The following is a 21,693-nucleotide window of genomic DNA, read 5'->3' on the forward strand; positions in this document are numbered from 1 at the left end:
AATTTCACGTGCTCGACGCTCTTCGTTCGTTTCCAGTGGCACTGGTGATATTCCGACTGCTTCAATACTAAAATACTCTTTCAAATTTTCATTCATCTCTCGGTCAATTCTATTACACTCAGAGCAAGAACGATGATGTCCCAAGAAATGAACATTCGCGACTATATCTGGTCTTGGTCCATACAAACTCCACCCAAGTTGACACTGTATTGCTACCGGTTCGCCCAATTCTCCTACTCGGGATTGAAGGGGTGCGATAAGGTGTATATTGTTGATTCCGATTAACAACTTTGCCTTCGTTGACTCATAACTTGGAATGGCGATATCTCGCAGGTGTGCAAACCTTTCCCGTATCGAACTGCTGTCCAAACTTTGCGTTGGTAAATCTAATTTTCGCACCGTTCTAACATCCATCAGATTAAACCGTCTTACATAATTGAAAGCTGAGATTTGTAGGTTGATTTTAGCGGACAGGTTTTCCACCGTGCTCATACCGTTTGTCCAACTCATTCTTAGCGGCTCGATGTCTAGTATAGCACCTAGCTCTTTTGCTATTTCATCCAGGATTAGTGATACTGATGATCCTTCATCGATAAGGGCTAGTGCTTCTTATTGTTTGTCGATGCTGTAAATTTTAACAGGAATCATCCGAAATATGACTGACTGTCGATGACCGTTACAACTTGCAATCAGCTGAGGTGCGGTGATTCTCGTGTCCCAATGAAGAAGTGGGTGATGTCTCTGTTCACACTGATTTATACCGCATCTCCGTTTAGCCAGGCAATATTTCCCATTATGATTGTACAGACACAGCGAACACAATCCCAAACGCTGCACCGTGTTCCACCGATCCTGCAAGTTCATGGCTCTGAACTCGTCGCAATTGCGGCGCAAATGCCCGGTAGATCTACAAACTGAACAACTCCTAGACGGAGCAAAACTTCGACTCCCCGCAGTTCCAGCCTGAGGTACAATTACGGGCTCTTGTTGGCTACAGGTACAACATTGATGCTCATCAATATCTATTACGTTAACGAAACCCTTCACTAAATTTTTCTCGCGACGTTTTCCTCTTGCTGTGTCTTCGTCTCCACAACGCTCATAGGTTACTTCCAAGGCCTTATCGACAAGCTCCTCCATAAAATCGCCAAACACTTCCAAATCAACCACTATCCGTTTGCGTTTGTATTCTACCCACTGCATGGCGCAACTTGCTGGTAGTTTCTGTATCAGCCGTTTCATTAAAATGGGGTTTCTAAGATGGTCTGTTAAGTTAGTCACCTTCAGAGGCTGAGTGAACTCTTCTACAGCACTTCCAAACTCAATCACCGACTCCAAATCCTCCGAGCTGGGTCCCGCAAGCAACTGTATACGATTTGCCAACATCGTAGAAAGAATCTCGGGGTTTCCAAATCGTCTGCGTAGTTTTTGAATGATACTTTGAACGTTTTCTGGAACAAGCAGAAGATTTCGTACCGCTGCAAACGCCTTTCCAGTCAACGCCTTACGTAAACGCATCAAATTCTCAGAATCGCTGAAACCACAGGATATATTCGCTTGTTCGTATTCACTGATAAACATGGACCATTCTTCGGGTCGTCCAGAAAACTTTGGCAAAGTTTTTGGACTTGCCGCTATCTGCAGTTGAGTTGGACCGGCTCTGGGTTTTGAAGTATTTTCGATCGTTTCTCTTACGGAATGCGAAACTACACTGCTTATTTCAGGCATAGCATTTCCACCAGAAGCGATTTCGGGCTCAGGTTGGGCTTTTTGCTGACTTTCTCCTTTAAGCGTTGACTGTTTTCGTTGATTAACTTCATTTGGTCCAGCTTCAGAATCTTTCTGCCAGTCTTCAACCTTTTTTTGAAAGTTGTACTGCTCACCATCTTCACATTCGCTTTCAGGATCCGTTTCCTCTTCCGCCAGTCTTTCTTGTGCGTGCCTACGTTCCATGAACTCCTTTTCCAGCCTGACCTTTTTTAGTTCATGCTCCAACAACTTTCGCTCGATGTCTTCTTCTCGCATCCGTTGCATACTTTCTTCCTGTAACCGCTGTAGTTCACGTTTTGCCTTTTCACGTACCGAAGCTTTCGACGATCTGCTTTCTCCACTTCTTGTACTGCAAACACTTTTTTATCATCACAGCGCGATACATTTACGGGAACATTAGAGTTAGGGAAAGGTGACAGTGATTTCCTAATCGCACCCGTTTCTTCATTTGTGGTTCCAGTATTATCATTTGACTGTTTTTCTTGCCTAACCTGACCATCTGGAGCTACTTGCACCTGACCTACTTGCAACTCCTTTGGATGAACTTTTGATCTACCCATTCTGTTGTTTTTCTCTTTGCATGCACGCGGCGGACCTCGTCGAGTTCTTGTTTTCCCCGCGGATGCAAACGATTCTAAAATCGAAGGCTCAGCCCGTATACATTTAACGCAATACCGAATAGTTTCTGACACACTATCTTGCACATTCACACAAGAAAAATGATACCATTCTCCACATCGATTGCACCGCACGCTTGCACCAAAATCAGAATCCTCCTCACAGCAGCTGTATTTGTAGTTCTCCGCCATCGTAGGAAATATTTATATTTTTAATCTTTGAGAATGTTGCTCTCGGAATTCTCAGGCTCAGGCAAAAACGAATCCTTGTAGTTCAATAAATACAACAATTAGATTGAACAGTACATACGACATTTTGCTATCTTACATTAAAAGTTTCTCCTTCATTCTAGATTAATTTCCTGATGGCTTTCTTCCTCTCTTTTAGGCCCTAATAAAGTCATCAAATCTAATTACATACAAAGTACAAACTTAACATTCAGATAAACACTTACGGTCGGTAGCTCTGAGATGAATGACTTCTGTCAACAGTCGGGCACTTGGGTCACTAAATCTAAACATGAAACACTTAGTTTTTGGTTTGTCAAAATGCTTTTTGTAACTTACGGTAGTCTCGGTGGCAATCAACTATTTCCTTTCTAGTGATTCAACGGCATTTAACTCACAATCTAAATATCAAAACATCCATTAACTATCGCATTCTTGTTATTCTCTATCTTCTACTTACAGCGCTCACAGATCAATTTCAGACTATCAGTCAAATTATCTGAATAGTTGCAATGCCCGTTATCACTTTAGATTTTCGATTAAACTTTCTACCTTACAGCCACTACCGTTCGTCTAAAGGGTATAAAAAAACACCATTTTCACGATTTTTTTCTAGAGCTTTCTTTCAAACAAATGTATTCAAATTTTTTGCACTATACAAAGCATTGTTAAAAGAACATTTAGTAATTTGTTCATAGAAAAATATAAAAAAATGAGCCGGTGACGGAGCACTTTCGAGGATGCCTTTTAGAAAACAGGATTTGCGGTGGACACTGTATCTCAGTACAGAATCATCTGAAGTCAAAAAATCAGAGCAAAATATTTTTAATAGATGTTTTTCTGGACCCCAACGTTTTTATTTAACTTAAATTTTTTTTTTAATTTTTGTGGCTGTTTGAAGTAAAAACTACGATTTTTCACGAAAAAATCCGCCATTTTTCACCTGTAAAATCTCCCCAAAGTAAAAAAAAAAAGAAAAACGTTGAGGTCTGGTATTTTATATGTAGAAAATATGTTCCAAATTTGAAAAGAATCGGATAAGTAGTTTTCAAATGACGATGTCCACGGACTTTAAAAATGTGCTTTCGAGAAAAACGCGTTTGAAGTTTCTGCTCTTGCTTTCTTGCAGTATTAGATAGGAGGAGATAAAGGCCTATAATTTCTACAGTTTTGCTTCAATTGACTTGAAAATTTGACACAACATTCTAGAAATGTTTTGCAATAAGAAGATAAAAAAATAAAAAAATCGATTTTTTGAAAGTGTTAATAACTTTACGATGGTTATTAATATTTTTGTAACTAAACCATTTAATTTTACTTCTCTTTTAATTAATATTTAATTCACTTCAAACAACAAAATTTTATTTTTCAACTTATCTGAAAATCACCTTCCTAAAAACGTCAACAGTTCGCAGGTTCAGACTTGCGTTTGAAAACCGCAGATAAAATACGTTCGGTCGAAAACCGGAACGTTTTATTCGTTCCGTTTCATAGTTTAATTCACCTTTTGAATCCACAACTACCTCATACAAACATTGGTTCATTTGCACCAGTTAGAAATTTTGCAACCGTTGTTAAATTTTTCTACACTTTTTGCCAAACGCTCACGATTCGCAGGATTGTACTTGCGTTTGGCAGCCGTAAGAAAAAATACGTTCGATCGAAAACGAGAATGCACTATTTCGTTCGAACGAGCTATGTTCGAAAGATCGAACTGCTCTGATTCGTTCGAACGAAAACAAGAATACGAACGAGATATAATCTTGTAAGGAACATATCTGAAATTGATATAATTTAGCTATGATCGCATAGATTTTTTTATATAATTTGAGATATTTTAACATCCTACGAGTACTGAATAATAACTCATTAAGATAGGAAAAATATTAGTATCAAAATATCTCATCTTGATATAATTTAGTTTTCCCTCCTGATCGGGAATCCTATGAAAATTATAACTTATCAAGATATGAGTGTTTCGAGAAAAATTTCTAGTGTCAGTAACCCACACTATTTGCTAAAATCATACTCCATTTTTGATATCCAAAAATTTTGATTCAATTTTATGAATCTGCTGAGCGAAACTCATTACAATACGGTTTGGGCCGTTGACTTCGATGTCCGTGTTTCATGGAAATTTATATGCATATAAAATAAGATACGGTTATAATATATTATAATAATTTGAAACAAATGCTTTATCGTTGAAAGTGAGTTCAATCCTATTCAAGAATGCCAATCAAAATAAGATATAACCAAGATTCAAGAAACTAAGAGTCGAAAATTGTGAGAACAATATTCAAACTGAAAAAGATATAAATATCTCGTTGATATATGTTGAGGTTCTTATTTTGATATGCTCTCCTGATCGGGAAGCTAACGGAAGGTCTTGGGCCTCGTATTACACTACAATTCAAAAGCAACGCGATCTTAGGGCGCGGTATAACCCTAATCTACGTGTGGTGGGACTTAAAAGGTCTCGCGTACTCAGCTACGGTCTTTCCTGCAGTAAAAGGAAGCGGAGATACCATTCGGGGTGGTCGTGACGGGATTCTAGCTTGGTAGTTTCTCAATCGACCATGCCTTGATGGTTAGAAATTCTGCGAGAGTGGATGCTGTGACGGGCGCGAGTTACTTTGAAAGCGTTACCTAATCGGCACACGTTTCGAGGTCCCCGGGATAGTGGATGCTGTGACGGGCATGAGTTACTATGAAAACGTTACCTAACCGGCACACGTCTCGAGGTCTCCCGTACCAGTCTGAAGTTGGCGATAGAGGAAAAGGAGAATGATGATAATGGAGAAAGACCAAAATTGAGAAAGAGGAAAAGGGTGAGATGTATAAGTGCATGAGCACAGCCTACCCCTTGATGTAGTGTCATAGGGTGAAACCAAGGGGCACATCTGGCACACGAAGCCCAAGGTGGTTTTAGTGGGATGAGCCCACACACGGCAGCAAACACCCGGCTGTTATGGTTTGAAGTCAAATTTCCATCTTGTAAAAAAAAGCTGGAACTGAACGATTAAGACGCGACCACGATAGAGAACGCAAATCAAGATTTTCTTTTTTTGTCGACAAAATATACAGTTTCGAAGAGATTCCTAAGGAACACCCAACAACTTTACGGATACCCAATCTTCATGAAACTTATTAGAAACTTGTAATTAAAAGTCTCCTAACTCCCTGCATTCAATTCCTTGCAGCTTTAACATCAGTTCTCTCCTATGCTTTTCATTCTGCGCATTTGAAACATCAGTAAACAGATGGCGTCAAATTCTGTGCATTGGTAAAATCATTGTCTTGATTTGAAAAACCTTTTTTTTCTCAAAAATTTTAAACAGTCATGTTCAGAATGATTTTATCTTTCGCGTAAAGGCATTTCCAATGAGAAAATTCTGTTCAATACTGTTTCATTTGATCTTTTTTTTTTCCTAACACTTAAACTGTACTGCTAACGGCTATTTTTCAACGTTTGCTTCCTACATTTTTTTTTATTTTTTCCATTTCTCGCGAACTATTCATCAGATTTCAAAATAATTGGAAGCATTTGAAGATAAACAGTAACTGAAGAAATTTAGCTTGTTTTACAACATCTTGAAATATTTCTGTTTGAATATGAAAATGCGCAGAGTTTGGGACTGCGCAGAATTAGGGCCGGTCACGGTATAGGTCATCTGCTAAGTCAAATCGATTTAAGTTTTATATATTTAAAATCTTGGTTAAATTACCTAAACAATGAATCTAAAATCATAAATATCGATCGAGATACGTAACCAGGGGAACGAAATCAATTTACTAATCAAAACAAGCGAAAAAAAAATCTTCAAAATTTTGCGAACGGCATGGGAAGGTTAGAATAGAATATATAAAACGAACAAAGTTATTAAGGAAATTGTAACTAAAAATTGGATAAACTCTACAATACGACTCAATGATTGCTTTCTTATCAACCATCGCTTGGAATGAAGTTCTTGATAAACAAAACGTTAATTCAGCTACTCTAACCTTCACCAATATCATTGCACACGCCATCAACCAGTTTGTGCCTATCAAAACTTCTAGACCTTCTAACAATCCGCCTTGGTCAAACACAGCTCTCAAGAAACTCAAAACTGCGAAACGCTCTGCTCTAAACAAGCTTACTAAGCATCGAAACAATTACTCAAAGCGTAGATATCGCTTTTTGAATCATAAATACAAATCACTAAATAAAACTCTGTTCGCGGCGCACCAAGCGAAAATTCAATGCCACTTGAAAAGTAACCCCAAAAAATTTTGGAACCATGTTAATAAACAGCGAGATGAATCTGGTCTTCCCAACACCATGTTCATATCAGACATCGAAGCCAGCACTACTTCGGATATTTGCGACCTGTTCCGAATTCACTTTAAAAGTGTATTCACCGACGAAACTTTAAGCGATGCTGAAATCTCCGCCGCTGCATCCAATGTACCACTACGAGATACAATTGGGCCTCATCCAACCATCACTGCTGCTGCCGTTGAAACCGCCTGCTCTGTCCTGAAATGCTCCACCAACCCCGGCCCCGATGGCATCCCATCGATTGTCCTTAAAAGATGCTCATCCACTTTATCGCCAGGGCTAGCCCACATTTTCAATCTGTCACTAAGTAGTGGCCGATTCCCGAGCCTTTGGAAAGATTCTTATGTTTTTCCCGTTCACAAGAAAGGAAACAAATCCGATGTAGCTAATTACCGTGGCATCCCTGCGCTTTGTGCAGCATCGAAGTTTTTCGAGCTTATTATTCTGAAGTACTTCACTCACAACTGTTCGTCATACATATCCGAAACTCAACACGGATTCATGCCTAAAAGGTCGACCAATACTAATTTAGTTGCCTACTCATCGTACATCTTCAGTGCGTTTCAAGCACGCCACCAAGTCGATGCCATCTATACGGATTTGTCCGCTGCTTTCGATAAGATCAACCATAGGATCGCCATATCTAAATTCTCTCGACTTGGCATATATGGGTCTGCACTTCAGTGGCTTGAATCCTACCTCTCTAATAGAAGCATGTCTGTAAAGATTGGAGATCATACTTCCACACCTTTCCACGTTACATCTGGTGTCCCCCAAGGCTCTCATTTAGGGCCCTTTATATTTTTGATGTACCTAAACGACGTGAATCTTCTACTGAAATGCATGCACATTTCTTACGCGGATGATTTTAAACTCTACTACACCATACGCTCTCCCAAAGATGCCGAATTCCTACAAATCCAACTAGACGCCTTCTCAAATTGGTGTCATGACAACCGTATGGTCCTCAATGCTACAAAATAATCGGTCATATCGTTCACACGCAAACACACAACATTTCAATTCGACTATTGCATTCAACAGACACCTCTCGCACGCGTCGGCGTCGTTAAAGATCTAGGTGTTATGTTCGATCAACAACTATCATTTAGAGACCATATCTCTTATGTCGTCACCAAAGCCTCCAAATATCTAGGATTCCTTTTCAGAATAACCAAGCATTTCAGAGATATTCAATGCCTTAAAACCCTTTTCTGCGCACTGGTTCGCTCTAATTTAGAGTACTGCTCAATCGTTTGGAATCCCTATTATAACAACTCAATTGAACGTATCGAGAAGATCCAACGCAAATTTTTGCGCTTCGCTCTCCGCAACTTACCTTGGAACGATCCCATCAACCTTCCTGCATATGAAGACAGATGCAATCTTATAGGACTTGATACTCTGTCTTCTCGTCGAGCTGTCTTAGATGCATCCTTCACATCCGACATCATTCTCGGTAATGTTGATTGTCCTCAAATTTTAGAAAGTTTAAATTTTAATGTAAGGCCCAGAAACCTTCGTTCTCAATCTTTCCTGGTCCTTCCACATGCTTCTACTAATTACGGTCAAAATGCACCACTTGCTAGAATATCTAGAACATTCAATCGCGTATCGTCAGCTTTTGATTTTCATTTATCCCGAAACACATTAAAACGTAAATTTCGCAGAGAGCTTTTGTAATTTAGGCTTATCTATACATAATTGTGTAAACATTGCTAGATTGTAAGGTGTGTTAATTTTAAGTACTCGATGTATCATTTGGATTTAAATTGTAATCTGTTGATGCAAAAGATGAGGGTTTTTACGCGCATATGAGAGGGATCCAATCCAACTTATATGGGCTTTTTCCCCTCCAATAAAGAATACGCATATATAATAGGTTTATTATGTAGGTATGTCATAAACTGAACGCCAGTTTACCATATAAGATAAATTTTCAAAACAGAAATCCACTTACCACAAATTGTTCCACGTGATTTGGGCACATCCACATGGCAGTTGGAAGCGCCGTTAGGGGGGGATCTACACAGTCCTGATGAAAAAACAGATCACAATAGTCACATGAAATGAGCGGAGCTTTACGACATGATTTTCCGCATGTGTGGCATGTTTTTGCCGGTAGTGGCACCATTCCGTGAACATCCAGCTCATGCAATTTTCGATTTTTAGGGCCTCTTTTGTTGCCATTGGAATTCTTCGGAGATGCATCTTGTTTATCAGTTCCAGGAAACGGAAAATTCATGCTTATGTCCTTGGGAAGTTCAAACTGTCTTGGGTTCAACATCCGAGCTGCTCTGATCAAATGATCCAAGGGAGTTTGTACATTACGGGTTTCTGGTAGATGAGCAAATCGCTCCATTTCTTCGTCTTTGATTGTGGTTATTGTAGACAGTTTCCTACGTAGACTAGTAGAAGTTTTCTGATTCTTTAATTTGATTTCCCCCGAAGAAGTCATGTCATATGGTGAACTTTTCATATTGCTATTATCTTTCCTCTTACATGTGTTACAAATCCAGATGCCATTTGGTATTTCCTCTTCATCTAGGGGAGGGTCACTACGGAAAAAATAATGTTTACTTAATAAATTATTTGATAGTAATAAAACTTAAATTTAAAAAGCCAAACAACAACAAGGCTGTAACGAGATCGTTTAGATATTGTTTTGTTTCACGCTTTAGCTTATTTAAATAAAGTTTGCAGGTCCATGAATATTATAAATACTCGAGAGGTTTTATCACGTTTATCAATTAACCGAAAACCATGTACTAGACTATAGGGTAAAGGATCCTAAGACAACGGCTTAAGGAAGCTTTTTTCATTATTTCAATAGAATTGCCTTCCACGTTGGTTTAAAACTGATGTTTAGTAATTGAACTATATTTCTAATACTGTTTTATGAAACTATGAAGGGAATAGATCAATCCATTACGTACTTTTTAGTCAATTTATGATTCATTTTCCTCATTCAAGTTCCTTCATTGTCGTACCAGGTTCCTAATTCCGTCGTACAAGGAGACCGAAATTGTCTCAATTTATTCCACCTTCTTCAGAAATACATTTAAAATTTTGCGGTTGCGGTTCATGCAATTGGCATTAGCTTACATCGAACGGATCAACCGCACAGGATAACAGCAAAAGTTCTTTCAAGTAACCAGTCGCAATAAGCCATGAAACAGGTCTACCATTGCTTGGCTAAGGGTACGAACACAGTGAGCGCGAAGCGAACTGCGAAGCGAAATATTCATTCACCGGATGAATTTCGCAAGTTCATTTTTGAAGGCCGGCCACAGTGTACGCGAATTGCGAAGCGGTTCAACACTGAAAAAAAACCTTCTGTTTTGCAAAAATTAATCACTTGTGAAAAAATCTTTGCAAATTAATTTGCAGAATCAAAACTGTGAGCGAGGGATACGTACCGCGCCAAAAAAAAATAATCCGCGTTAATTCCGAAAAACCACGTTAACTTCGGAAAACGGCGGAAAAACCTTGCGCGTTCTAGGACCGCGGGGATTATGAAAAGGAATCTTAAGGTCATGAATTGCCTGGACTTTATGAGTACGTCGGAGAATAGATTTTTGACACCCAAATCCTGCACGCAGAAAAATACTATTATGTATGCCATAAGATTCTCTTATGAAGTGGCGCCATAAGAAAAATCAATGAAATTCATAAGATTGTCTTATGACGCGAATGAATTCTGAAGATGAACGCCTACTTCAATGAGAGGTTGTTGCTTTTCATAAGAGATTCTTATGGAAACAGTAAATCACTTTCAAAGAAGAAAAATTCTCGATATTTCATGCTGAAAACATTCACTTTATTATTTGCAAAATTTGTTTAAAATTAAATTCTTCATGGTCACCATCAGCAGCGCATCAACAGACGGCTCCATCAAAGTTTTTTTTGCCGCATCTTAATCTTCGACCTTTCGTTTTTTGCCGATCAGCTTGCTAAAAAGTAAACAAATAATGTATTTTAGTTTACTAATATATTCAACGTTCACACCAAAAACATCAAATCGAACTTACCATTCCGGAGATAACAATATCATTTAACATTGAAGGAAAACTATAATAACTATGAACTGGCGATTGCTTCGTACTGTTAGATGATGAAAAAAAAACTGATGCTATGAATGAATGTGTTCATCATTTTTTCACAATGCCGTTTCTTCTATTTTTCATAAGAACATCGTATGAAAATTGAAAGAATTTCATAAGACTCTTATGAAAAATTAGTTTGGACGCAAAAAAGTGGTTCATAAGATGTGTCTTATGAAATTTATAATAAGATTTCCTCTGAGTGTGTATGACGGCTTCAGCCTAACACCAACATGCTTTAAATGACTGAATCAATTAGAAAAAGTCGAAATTTGCAGTCTGACGCTATGAAACGCCATTTCAAAATCCAATACGGCAGCTTTCGCTCAACTTTTAAATATTTTAAATGACTTAAAATCGCAAAAAAAAAAATCTACCAAAACTATGACAAAAATATAACAAAATAATGAAAAAAAAAATTACAGTATAATAACAACAAATATTACGAAACGCTGACAAAACTTTGATAGAAATATGACAAAGGTGACACAAATATTACAATATGATAAAAATATACCAAATCTATGATAAATTTGACATTAAAATGGCAAAGCCTTGACCAAATTTTAAAAAAATCTGACAAAAATTAATAAAGTTGACTAAATAATAACAAAAAATTAACAATAATTCCAAAACTCGAAATAAAAACTTTAACAAATACTTGACAACATTATGGAAAATATGAAAATTGAAATAATAATATGAAAAATATAATAACTAATCAAAATTTACAAATATGACAAAATTTTGCAATAAAATAACATAAATCTGGCGATACTATGAAAAAAATCTTACAAATGTAATAAATATATATGTAACAAAGCTATGAAAAAATATGATAAAAATTTAACAAAACAACGATAAGAAAACAAAATTATGACAAACAGTTGACAAAGGTTGTTATAGTACTGTAGGATTTTTGTCATTTTATTTTAATTTTTGTAATAATTTTGTCATGTTTTCATTTGTCGTATTTTTGTCATAGTTCTGTCAGATTTTTTGTTCATTTGATTGTGAGTTTTGTCTTTTTTCGTTCGATTTTAGTCGTTTTCACATCTTCTCTTCATACTGAAAGCACTGACCAGTCAGTGCTGAAAGTCTTACCCAGTACAACTGCATTCGATGATTACTCTTGTATTTGAACTCACGGACATTGGCTTAGGAGGGAACTAACTTGCCAACTGAGTTACATTTTTAACATATTCAACATTATGTCATTTTTTTTAAATTTTGTGTTAATTTTTTGTCAGATTTTTGTGATTTTATTGTAAACTAGCTGATCCCATACGAACTCCGTTTCGCTTTCAACTTGGAATATGTCATGAACAGTTTGTATGAAAGCTAATTGCCAAGCATTTTCCAGATGCACTTCTGAATTCATTGTTAAGTAATACCTAATTGCAAAAATATTGGTCGATCACTTTGTCTGTCGTCTGCCACTAAATTTGAAATCAGAAATCCTTTGAGCGTGCCAAAAAACCACGTGTATAAATTTCGACTCGATCATTGCATAACAACGCAATTATTGCCAAAAAGCTAAACCCCATTTCGGGGGCTCTTATACAACCTTTGATGACTGAAATCGATTGCCCTTCCCTCAAAACTGCCGTGTGCAAATTTTCAAAGCAATCCATTGAATAATAACGTCAATATTGCTAAAAACAGTGAAAAACTAATTTATACGGACGACCCCTTTCGTCGACCCCTGGCAAATCATTTGACATCTGAAATCGGTTGCTCGTCCCTGAAAACTACCGTGTGCAAATTTTCATCCCAATCCGATGTAAAATAACGACGATATTGCAAAAATATGGACGACCCCCTTTGCCGGCCCCTTACACTGAATTTAATACCTGAAATCCATTGCTCATCTCTCAAAACTCTTGTGTACCAATTTTCGTCTGAATACGATGTATAATAACGACAATATCGCATCAACAGTGAATAGTTAATATGGACGACCCCTTTGGCCGACCCCTAATTTTAGTTTGGATTAGTGAAATCAGTTGTTTGTCCCTAATAACTCCTATGTGCAAATTTTCACCCCAATCCGATGTATAAAAACGTCAATATCACTAAGATACTGAAAATTTTATATGGACGACCCCTTCTGCCGGCCCCTTACACTAAATTTGATACCTGAAATCGATTGCACGTCACTCAAAACTATCGTGTACCAATTTTCAACTGAATACGATGTATAATAACGTGAACATCGCAAAAACAGCAAACAGTTAATATGGATGACCCCTTTGGCTGACCCCTTACACAAAATTTGACACCTGAAATCGATTGCTCGTCTTTCAAAACACTCATGTGCAAATTTTCAACACGATCCGACGAAAAGTAACGTCAATATCGCGAAAACAATATTTGTCTTCTATCGACGACCCCCTTTAGAAGGGGTCATCCGAAAATCTAAAAACATTTTTCATCCTTCCTGGTCCTAATGAGCATCCATGCCAATTTTCAGCTCTCTAGCCCTTAAGATGGCTGAGTCTATAGAGGACAAACAAACAAACAAACAAACATACAGAAATTGCTTTTTATATATATAGATTTGTTGTTATTATTTTGTCATTTTTCTCATTTGTCATAGTTTTGCTGCTATTTCTGTGAATTTTTCCTCATATTTTTGTCTAATTTTTTTAAATTTGTCATATTTTTGGCATAATTATTTTACCACATTTGTCGTGTTTTATTCAAAGTTTTGTCATTTGTCTTGATTTTTTTTGTCATATTTTTAAATTTTAGTAATAGTTATTCATATTTTCCCACAGTTTTGTTATATTTTTGTCAATATTACTTTAGTTTTATAACACTTGTCATATTTTTGTTTATTCATTTCATGCTTTTTTAAATTTTGTTAAATTTTTGTCAGTAATTTTTCATCAAATTTTTATCCCTTTCACTCATTTCTTGTATTGTGGATGGACCATACGATTTTCAGTTCTTAATTGCATTTTGAATTAAGCGGGAACCGCCATCTTTTATTTCAAAATGGCGTCGGACAGCCAAATTCGACTTCTACTTATTGAGTACTTTCATCCAATACCCATATTGTGGGAGTTTCATCTGCTTTTAGTCACTTCCAGCATTTTAAAGTTGAGTGGAAGGAACCATATTGGATTTCAAGATGGCGTCGGATAACAAATTCCAACTTCTATCCGTTCAGCCCCTGCGCCCTATACACGTATTGTGGGGCTTCCATGCCACCGGTCGTTTATTGCCAGTTAGAATTTGTTTCAATTGATAAAGACTGAAACCGCGTTTTTTTTTCGAAAATCCGCGCTAAAAAACCGTGCATTTTTTATTACTAACACAGAAACGGCAATGATAATTAAATAAATAAACTTTTGAAAAATATTTTTTTGATAAATCATTTTACGATAAAACATTTCCGAGAGAATATTTTCAGTGTATGTCCAGATGAACAGAATGAATTCGCGCGATCCAGCCGGGTCTTCGCACGAAAATTCGCTTGCACTGTGGCCGGTCGATGTTTTTTTCAACGTGTTTCAATGAGAAGCGGTTTTTCGCGCGAATTAGAAATTCGCTTCGCACTTCGCTTCGCGCTCACTGTGAATTCGACCTAAGAGTAGCTCTAGAACAAATACACAACGAAGAAGGAACTGGAGTTGTAATTTTCACTGATTCCCAGTCAGCCTGTAAAATTTTAAAAAGGGACATTACAAACAAAAAATTTGATCAAGTCACGCACGACATATGTTCCCTAGCTACAACAAAAAATGTAAAAATTCAATGGATACCCTCACATGTCGGAATAGAGGGAAACGAACATGCAGACGTTCTAGCGAAACAAGGACTAGACGGACCAATATTACTAGAGAACAAACTGAGACTCGATGATGCATATATGAGATACAAATCAGAATCACTCGAATCCACGAATTTATGGTATAGGAACATGGTGCACAATGAAAGAAAAGGAATCAAATTTTATGAACTACAATCAAATTTCTCTACCAAACCCTGGTACTGGGATATCGAATTAGGCAACATTCAAATTCGCACTTTGAATCGCTTACTAAGTGGCCATGACTATTCGCCCTATTATTTAGGAGTGATGAAAATTCGAGAAACAAAATTGTGTGAACTATGCAATACGAATTTTACCACCGAGCATGCACTTCTCAAGTGCATTCAATTCAACCATATAAGGAATCACTATGATTGGGATCGATATTCCAATCTGATCGAAATTATCCAAAATTTTGAAGTAACAAAACTGAAGGAAATCCTCAGTTTCCTAGAGAAAGCTCGCATGAAAATCTAGAATAGGAGAAAAATTGATCGAAAACTAAGGAAAAAAGGAGCATCCCTAAAAATCACCGAAAATCGACATATAACCAAGTAGTGGTGATATAGAGTATTAAACTCTCGGCCATTCAAACAGATCCATACATACACATACATAGCTAAACAGCTTAAAATGCCCAGAAATACCGTATGGCGTGTTATCAAGCAGTACAAGGAAACATTGACGACGGCTCGGAAGCCGCATTCGAAGCGTCGGAGTGGAACTGTCGACCGGAAACTGCGTGGGAAAGTCATCAAGGCCGTCAAGAGGAATCCCAATCTTTCAAATCGCGATTTGGCCAATAATTTGGCGGTTCCAGGCCGCTCACAGTACGCACAGTGCGACGAATTCGTCTCCGGGAAGGAATAAGGTCATTCCGAGCCAGCAAACAGCCAAATCGGACGCTGAAGCAGAACAATGTGGCCAGAATCCGTGCTCGAAAGCTGTACGACCAAGTGCTGACCAAGTTCGACGGATGTAAAGTCTGCTTCATTTAATATTGGAACACAAACAATTGCGTGTAGTTCAGTCATTTATTACCGAATTCATAATTTGTTTTTCATACAAATGTAGCATTTTCTTTACTCTTTCATAAAAAAAAATGAAAATAATTATTCATTGCTGTTTCGAAGAAATTCTCGTACTCGTACTCGTAAGAAAACTGTGCACAATTTGATCTCTCCGTTCGGCTTCCATGGCGGTTGTTTACAAAATGCTATCGTTTGGTGTTATGACATAAATACATGGTGAAAGGTAATGAATTTCCCGACACGTGGGTGAAAAAAGTTTCCAAATCCGTCCACTAGGAGCGCCACAATGAGCAAAAGAATTTGTTCCAATATTAAATGAAGCAGACTTTATCCACATTATGCTTGTTTTATGCGATTTTCAGTCATTCAAAGCATTTTGGTGTTAGGCTGCAGCCGCCATATAGGATTTGAGTGTCAAAAATCTATTCTCCGACGTACTCAGAAAGTCCAGGCACCGAGTATTCATGACCTTAAGATTCCTTTTCATAATCCCTGCGGTCCTAGAACGCGCAAGGTTTTTTTTCCACAGTTTTCCGGAATTAACGCGGATTAATTTTTTTGCCTCGGTACGTATTCCTCGCTCACAGTTTTGATTCTGGAAATTAATTTGTAAAGATTTTTTCACGAGTGATTAATTTTTGCAAAACTCCGAAGGTTTTTTTCAGTGTTGAACCGCTTCGCAATTCGCGTACACTGTGGCCGGCCTTCAAAAACGAACTTGCGAAATTCATCCGGTGGATGAATATTTTGCTTCGCAGTTCGCTTCGCGCTCACTGTGTTTGTACCCTTATAGCTAAAAGTTCTGCAGTTGCAATGTTAACATTATTTACTAAGGAAATGCTTATCTTTGTATCGGAAGAAGCGTCATAAATTCCAATGCCACATTTTTTGTACTTTTAGAAGCATCAGTGTACCATTGGTCACGGTGACTATAATGGTTGTTTATCATTTCTTGGGCCAGTTTTTTCATAACGATTGGAGATGTTTCATTCTTTTTCATTCTTGAGCCTATCATTTGGTCTTCTATCTCGACTCTTATTTCTATTTCTGGTTTTGTTTCTGTGTATATCGTTTGAAATTCTTGTATGTTTTTAATGTAAATTCTTTCTAGAAAAGTGTACTTTGCTTCACTTTGGATGTTGTCCAAATCTAAAGAGTGTAGTTGTTGTGCAATTAGATCGTTACGATGGATATGCAAGGCAATACGTTTTTTTGCTAAATAGGTTCGTTTGAATGTCAGCGGTTCTTCTCCAGCTATTGCTGCTAATGTGTTTATTGGTGTAGTTTTAGTACATCCTGTAGCAATTCTCAGACATTGTCTATTCGTTACTTCTAACATGTCACAATATTTCTTAGCTGTTCCTCCATAGATGACTGCACCGTAATTCAAATAATTCCCGTACAAGGCTCTATGGTACAGCATCATCACTCTTGGTGTGCCACCATATCGTATACCACTGATTATTTTTAGCATGTTTTGTCTGTCCAACACATTTTGTTTAAGCATTTTAACATGTATACCGTATCTGAGTGCCTGATCAAGTGTTATACCTAAATATTTGTAGCTCCTCACTGTTTCTAGGGTTTCTCCTCCCATTCTTAAGTGGAGCTGTTTATCACTTTCTTTAAATAGCATTGCCTTTGTTTTTGAGCTATTAAGACGTAATCCTAACTCCGTAGCTTTTGCCATAAATCGGTTTATTTCAGATTGCATCTTTTTAATGGCTTTTTCTAAAGATTTTGCTTTGACAATTTTTAGAAAATCATCTGCAAACTGTAAAGTTGTTATATCTGGGTCGAGGTTTGTATTATGCAAAGAAGCTGTGTAAATATTAAATAACACAGGTGACATAACATCGCCCTGTGGTACTCAAGTCAAATAGTTTGGCTGATAATTCCTTGATCGGTGTGAATGAGTGTTTTCCGGTTGTTTAAAAAATTGTAGATCCATGTACATGTATCTTCGTTGAAACCATTTTGTATCATGATACTGTATAATTTTTCAATGTCGACAGTGTTAAAAGCATTTGAAAAATCAAAGAAGACACCAATTGTGGTATAGTTGGCTCTTCGTGCTGCTTTAATTTTTTTTTTTTTTTTTTACCTTTAAATTGCCCGCCACACTCCCCCACACCAAGAAACTCGTTTGAGCCCCCTGGAAATGGACGCTTCTGTTCCCAGCATGTCGACAGCACAAAAACAATAACAAACGCGAACAAAACTCTACTCATGCTGGGAACCAATTTTTTTTTTATGTAAGCTAGATGCGAGAGAATGTACGAGAATAAATACTATATTAACGATTACACGTGAATCTCAGTGGAAAAATATCCTTTTAAGAGATTCACAGAACAAAATAAAAATTACTAGATTATGATTAACTTACATTATACTAACATTAAACTATGGCTGTCTTAAAGTTAAATTAAAAAAAAAATAAAAGGTAAAAAAAGAAAAAAAAATGAATATTATGATTACTGATATGATGGTTGGTAGTTGCGAACATTAATTCCTTTGAGATAGTGTTTCAATTTGGATTTAAAGGCAAGTCGATTGTATATTTTTTAATTCATTAGGCAATATGTTATATTTGGTTGGCCCAATGAAGGAAATTCTACATTGACCAAGATTGGTTGTCGATATGCTTTGTTGAAGATGACGCGATTGACGAGTATTGTGCAGTCGTTCTCCGATTGTGAAATTTATGTTCCTATTCGTTGTGGAATGTATATTATCAAATACAAAAAGAAGGGTTTGCAAATCACACATTTTAAAAAGGGGTAAAATATTATGGGATATATTAGAATAAAGCTGGTTAGTTGGAAACAATAACGGAAGGCTAAATATAATTTTCAAGCAACGATTTTGCAATGTTTGAAGGCGTGTTAGAAGTGATATCGAGGCGCGTCCCCATAGCGCAATCAAGTAATTGAATAGAGAATGTATAAAGGCGTAATAAAATTTTAATAAAATGTGACGCGGTACGAATTGCTTAATCCGCCAGAGAATTCCACAAAGGGAAGAGATCTTACTCTCCAAATTTATGATATGATTTTTCCAAGATAAGGTTTCATCTATTAGAAGCCCAAGATATTTAAAATTTGTCACTTTCTCAATAACATTGTTAACGACTACTGGATCTCCGTGAGAAGGGACGATTTTCCGTGAAGAATGTATTATCATGTATTTTGTTTTTGAGAAATTTAAGGTAAGCAAATTTGCATTGAAATATTTCAAAAGAACTTTAAGATCATCTTCAATTTGACTAACAATATGCAAGGGACTGTTTGCTGGATAAAAAAGTGCAGTGTCATCTGCAAAAAGCCTTGGAACACCATGTAGAGGAAGTTTTTGTACATCGTTCACATAAAGTAAGAAAAGCAAAGGGCCAATATTACTCCCTTGAGGAACTCCAGTGTCCATATCTCTTAGTGAACTATAAGTGTTACCAATAGAAACGTATTGTTTCCTACCTGTTAAGTAACTACGAATGACATCATTCGCAATTCCCCTAATCCCATAAAATTCAAGTTTACGCAACAGAATATCGTGGTTCAAAGTATCAAACGCCTTCTTCAGATCTAGAAACAAGGCTCCTACAAGTTTTTTCGAGTCAATATTTTCTATGATTGTGTCCATTAGTTCACAGGTGGCTATTAAGGTGCTAGATCCTGCTCTAAATCCATATTGTAGATTATAAATGAGGTTGTTCTCCTCCAAAAATTTATTGATTCTGTTGATTAACATTTTTTCGAACACTTTGTTAAAAACGCTTAAAGTGGAAATCGGACGGTAGTTATTTACGTCAAGGCTGTCTCCTAATTTAAATATAGGTACCACTCTTGCAATTTTAAGAGAACTAGGATACACTCCTGTCTCAATTATATTGTTGAAGCACTGATAAAGAATTCTAGCGAAATCATTACAGTTATCTTTAATAAGAGAGGTAGAAATTTTGTCATGACCGCAACATTTTTTATTTTTTAGTGAATTTATTATCAAAATAACTTCATTTTGCGTTCCCGGGTGTAAAAAAATAGAGTTGGAGACACGATTAGTAAAGGCCAACGGATCAGAATGTGGTTCTCTGGGAATATCCTTTGCAAGAACATTACCGATATTAGAAAAATGTTTGTTGAACGCTTCGCAAACTTCGTCGTTTTTCTCAAGGACCACATTCTCTACTTTTAGAATTGTTTGAGTGTCGGTTTTATTTTTCCCCAAGATTTTATTAATGTTTTGCCACACTTTATTATTGGTCGTTTCGTTAAGTAGACTTTCATAATATGATAACTTGCTCTTCTTTTTACATTTGTCCACCTTATTAGAAATATGCTTTAGCATATCCTTTAGGTGTGAATCATTTGGGTGGCGTTTCAAGCGTTTAAGGTAATTGTATTTTATTTTGATTAAGGCACAGAGATCGAATGACATCCAAGGGCAAGGCTTCTCTTTAATTTTCATTTCTCGGGATATCTTTCTTGTGCATTCCAATACCAATCTATTATAAACAGAAGTAATTTCTAGAAGGCAACTTTCGGCGTCTTCAACATGTTCTATGCTCTTAAGATAATCTGAGAACAAACGATTCAATTTTGAGTGATCAATTATGTTTTTATGTAGGACAACTTTACACTTGTTGGATGGCAGTTTGAGGGTCGTTATTACTTGAGAGTGATCGCTAACTTTATTATTGATAGTATCATTCCTTAATAAAGACAAGTCATTGAGTTTACAAACTACGTGATCGAGTATGTTTTTACTTTTTGGTCTTGTGTAGAATGTATTAGAACATACAAAACCGTAAGATTCTAGGAGCGACGAATAGTGTTTAACATTGTTATTGTTTTTCATGTTGACCGGTATATTGATATCGCCGACTAGGAAGCAAGAGTGATTGTGTGGAACAGATGACAAAATATTTTCGAGAATTTGAAAGAAGTTATTAACAGGAAACGAAGGTGGCCTGTAAATACTATGTATATCAAAAGTTTGTTCCTTTATTTTAATTTCTACACCAATGTTGTGAAAACCATCAATACATATATTTTTAGTCATTCTACACTTTAAGTTTTTTCTAACATACACTGCTAGACCTCCATAAGACTGTTCTCTACACGAAAAATATGAGTTATATCCGGGAATATTATACAACGAACAATGTTCTTGCTTCAACCAAGTTTCGCTTATGACGATAACGTCGATAGGAATATTAATATATTCAATTGTTTGCAAAATATTATCAAATTTTTCAAGGTCATTCATGCTGCAAATATTCCACTGAAAGATACATAAATTATTATTTGCATTCAATTGTACTGCAGAGTTGAAATCTTCTACAGTGAGGTGACATTCATTACTTACAAGTTCCATTTTAATCAAATTACAAAATCACAAATCTTTAAAATTATGTTCTTAAAATTAGGTTCTTTTACGTTTAGGTGATGGAGTTGCGTGTTGGGAAAGTGAAATATTGGTATCTAAATTTGCCAAATATTTACTTTTGATCCGAGCCAAATCATCTCTATCTTTTACTAGGTCTGGTTTAGAGTTTACATCTTTTTTTACAAGAATTGCCCCTCCCCTACCTGGCCAAACAAATTGCAATCCTAATAACTGTTGTGACTCAGATCGTTTAACAGTTCCATAGAGAATGGTGTTAGTTCATCTCGAAGGGTTATGTTAAAACTTTTACCGTCGATTACATAACTCGGACCTACGGTGGAGGAATTCAGTTTTCCAAAAGCCTTTTTCTTAAGGAATAAAGCTTCTTTAACAGCAATGTCCTTGAATACTATTT

General features: G+C 36.6%; 1 protein-coding gene across 6 annotated transcripts in view; it reads right to left on the minus strand.

The window, feature by feature from the left end:
• Positions 1–21,693, minus strand: part of LOC129746975 (PHD finger protein 12) — a 141,071-nt gene that overhangs the window by 97,990 nt on the left and 21,388 nt on the right. For all 6 annotated transcript variants that reach the window (XM_055740967.1, XM_055740985.1, XM_055740977.1 and 3 more), the window contains exon 3: positions 8,900–9,497. In XM_055740967.1, the coding sequence (XP_055596942.1) occupies positions 8,900–9,497 (598 nt within the window). The remainder of the gene's footprint in view (positions 1–8,899; positions 9,498–21,693) is intronic.

The sequence above is a fragment of the Uranotaenia lowii genome, chromosome 1 (genome assembly GCF_029784155.1).
Source record: "Uranotaenia lowii strain MFRU-FL chromosome 1, ASM2978415v1, whole genome shotgun sequence".
Classification (NCBI taxonomy): domain Eukaryota; kingdom Metazoa; phylum Arthropoda; class Insecta; order Diptera; family Culicidae; genus Uranotaenia; species Uranotaenia lowii.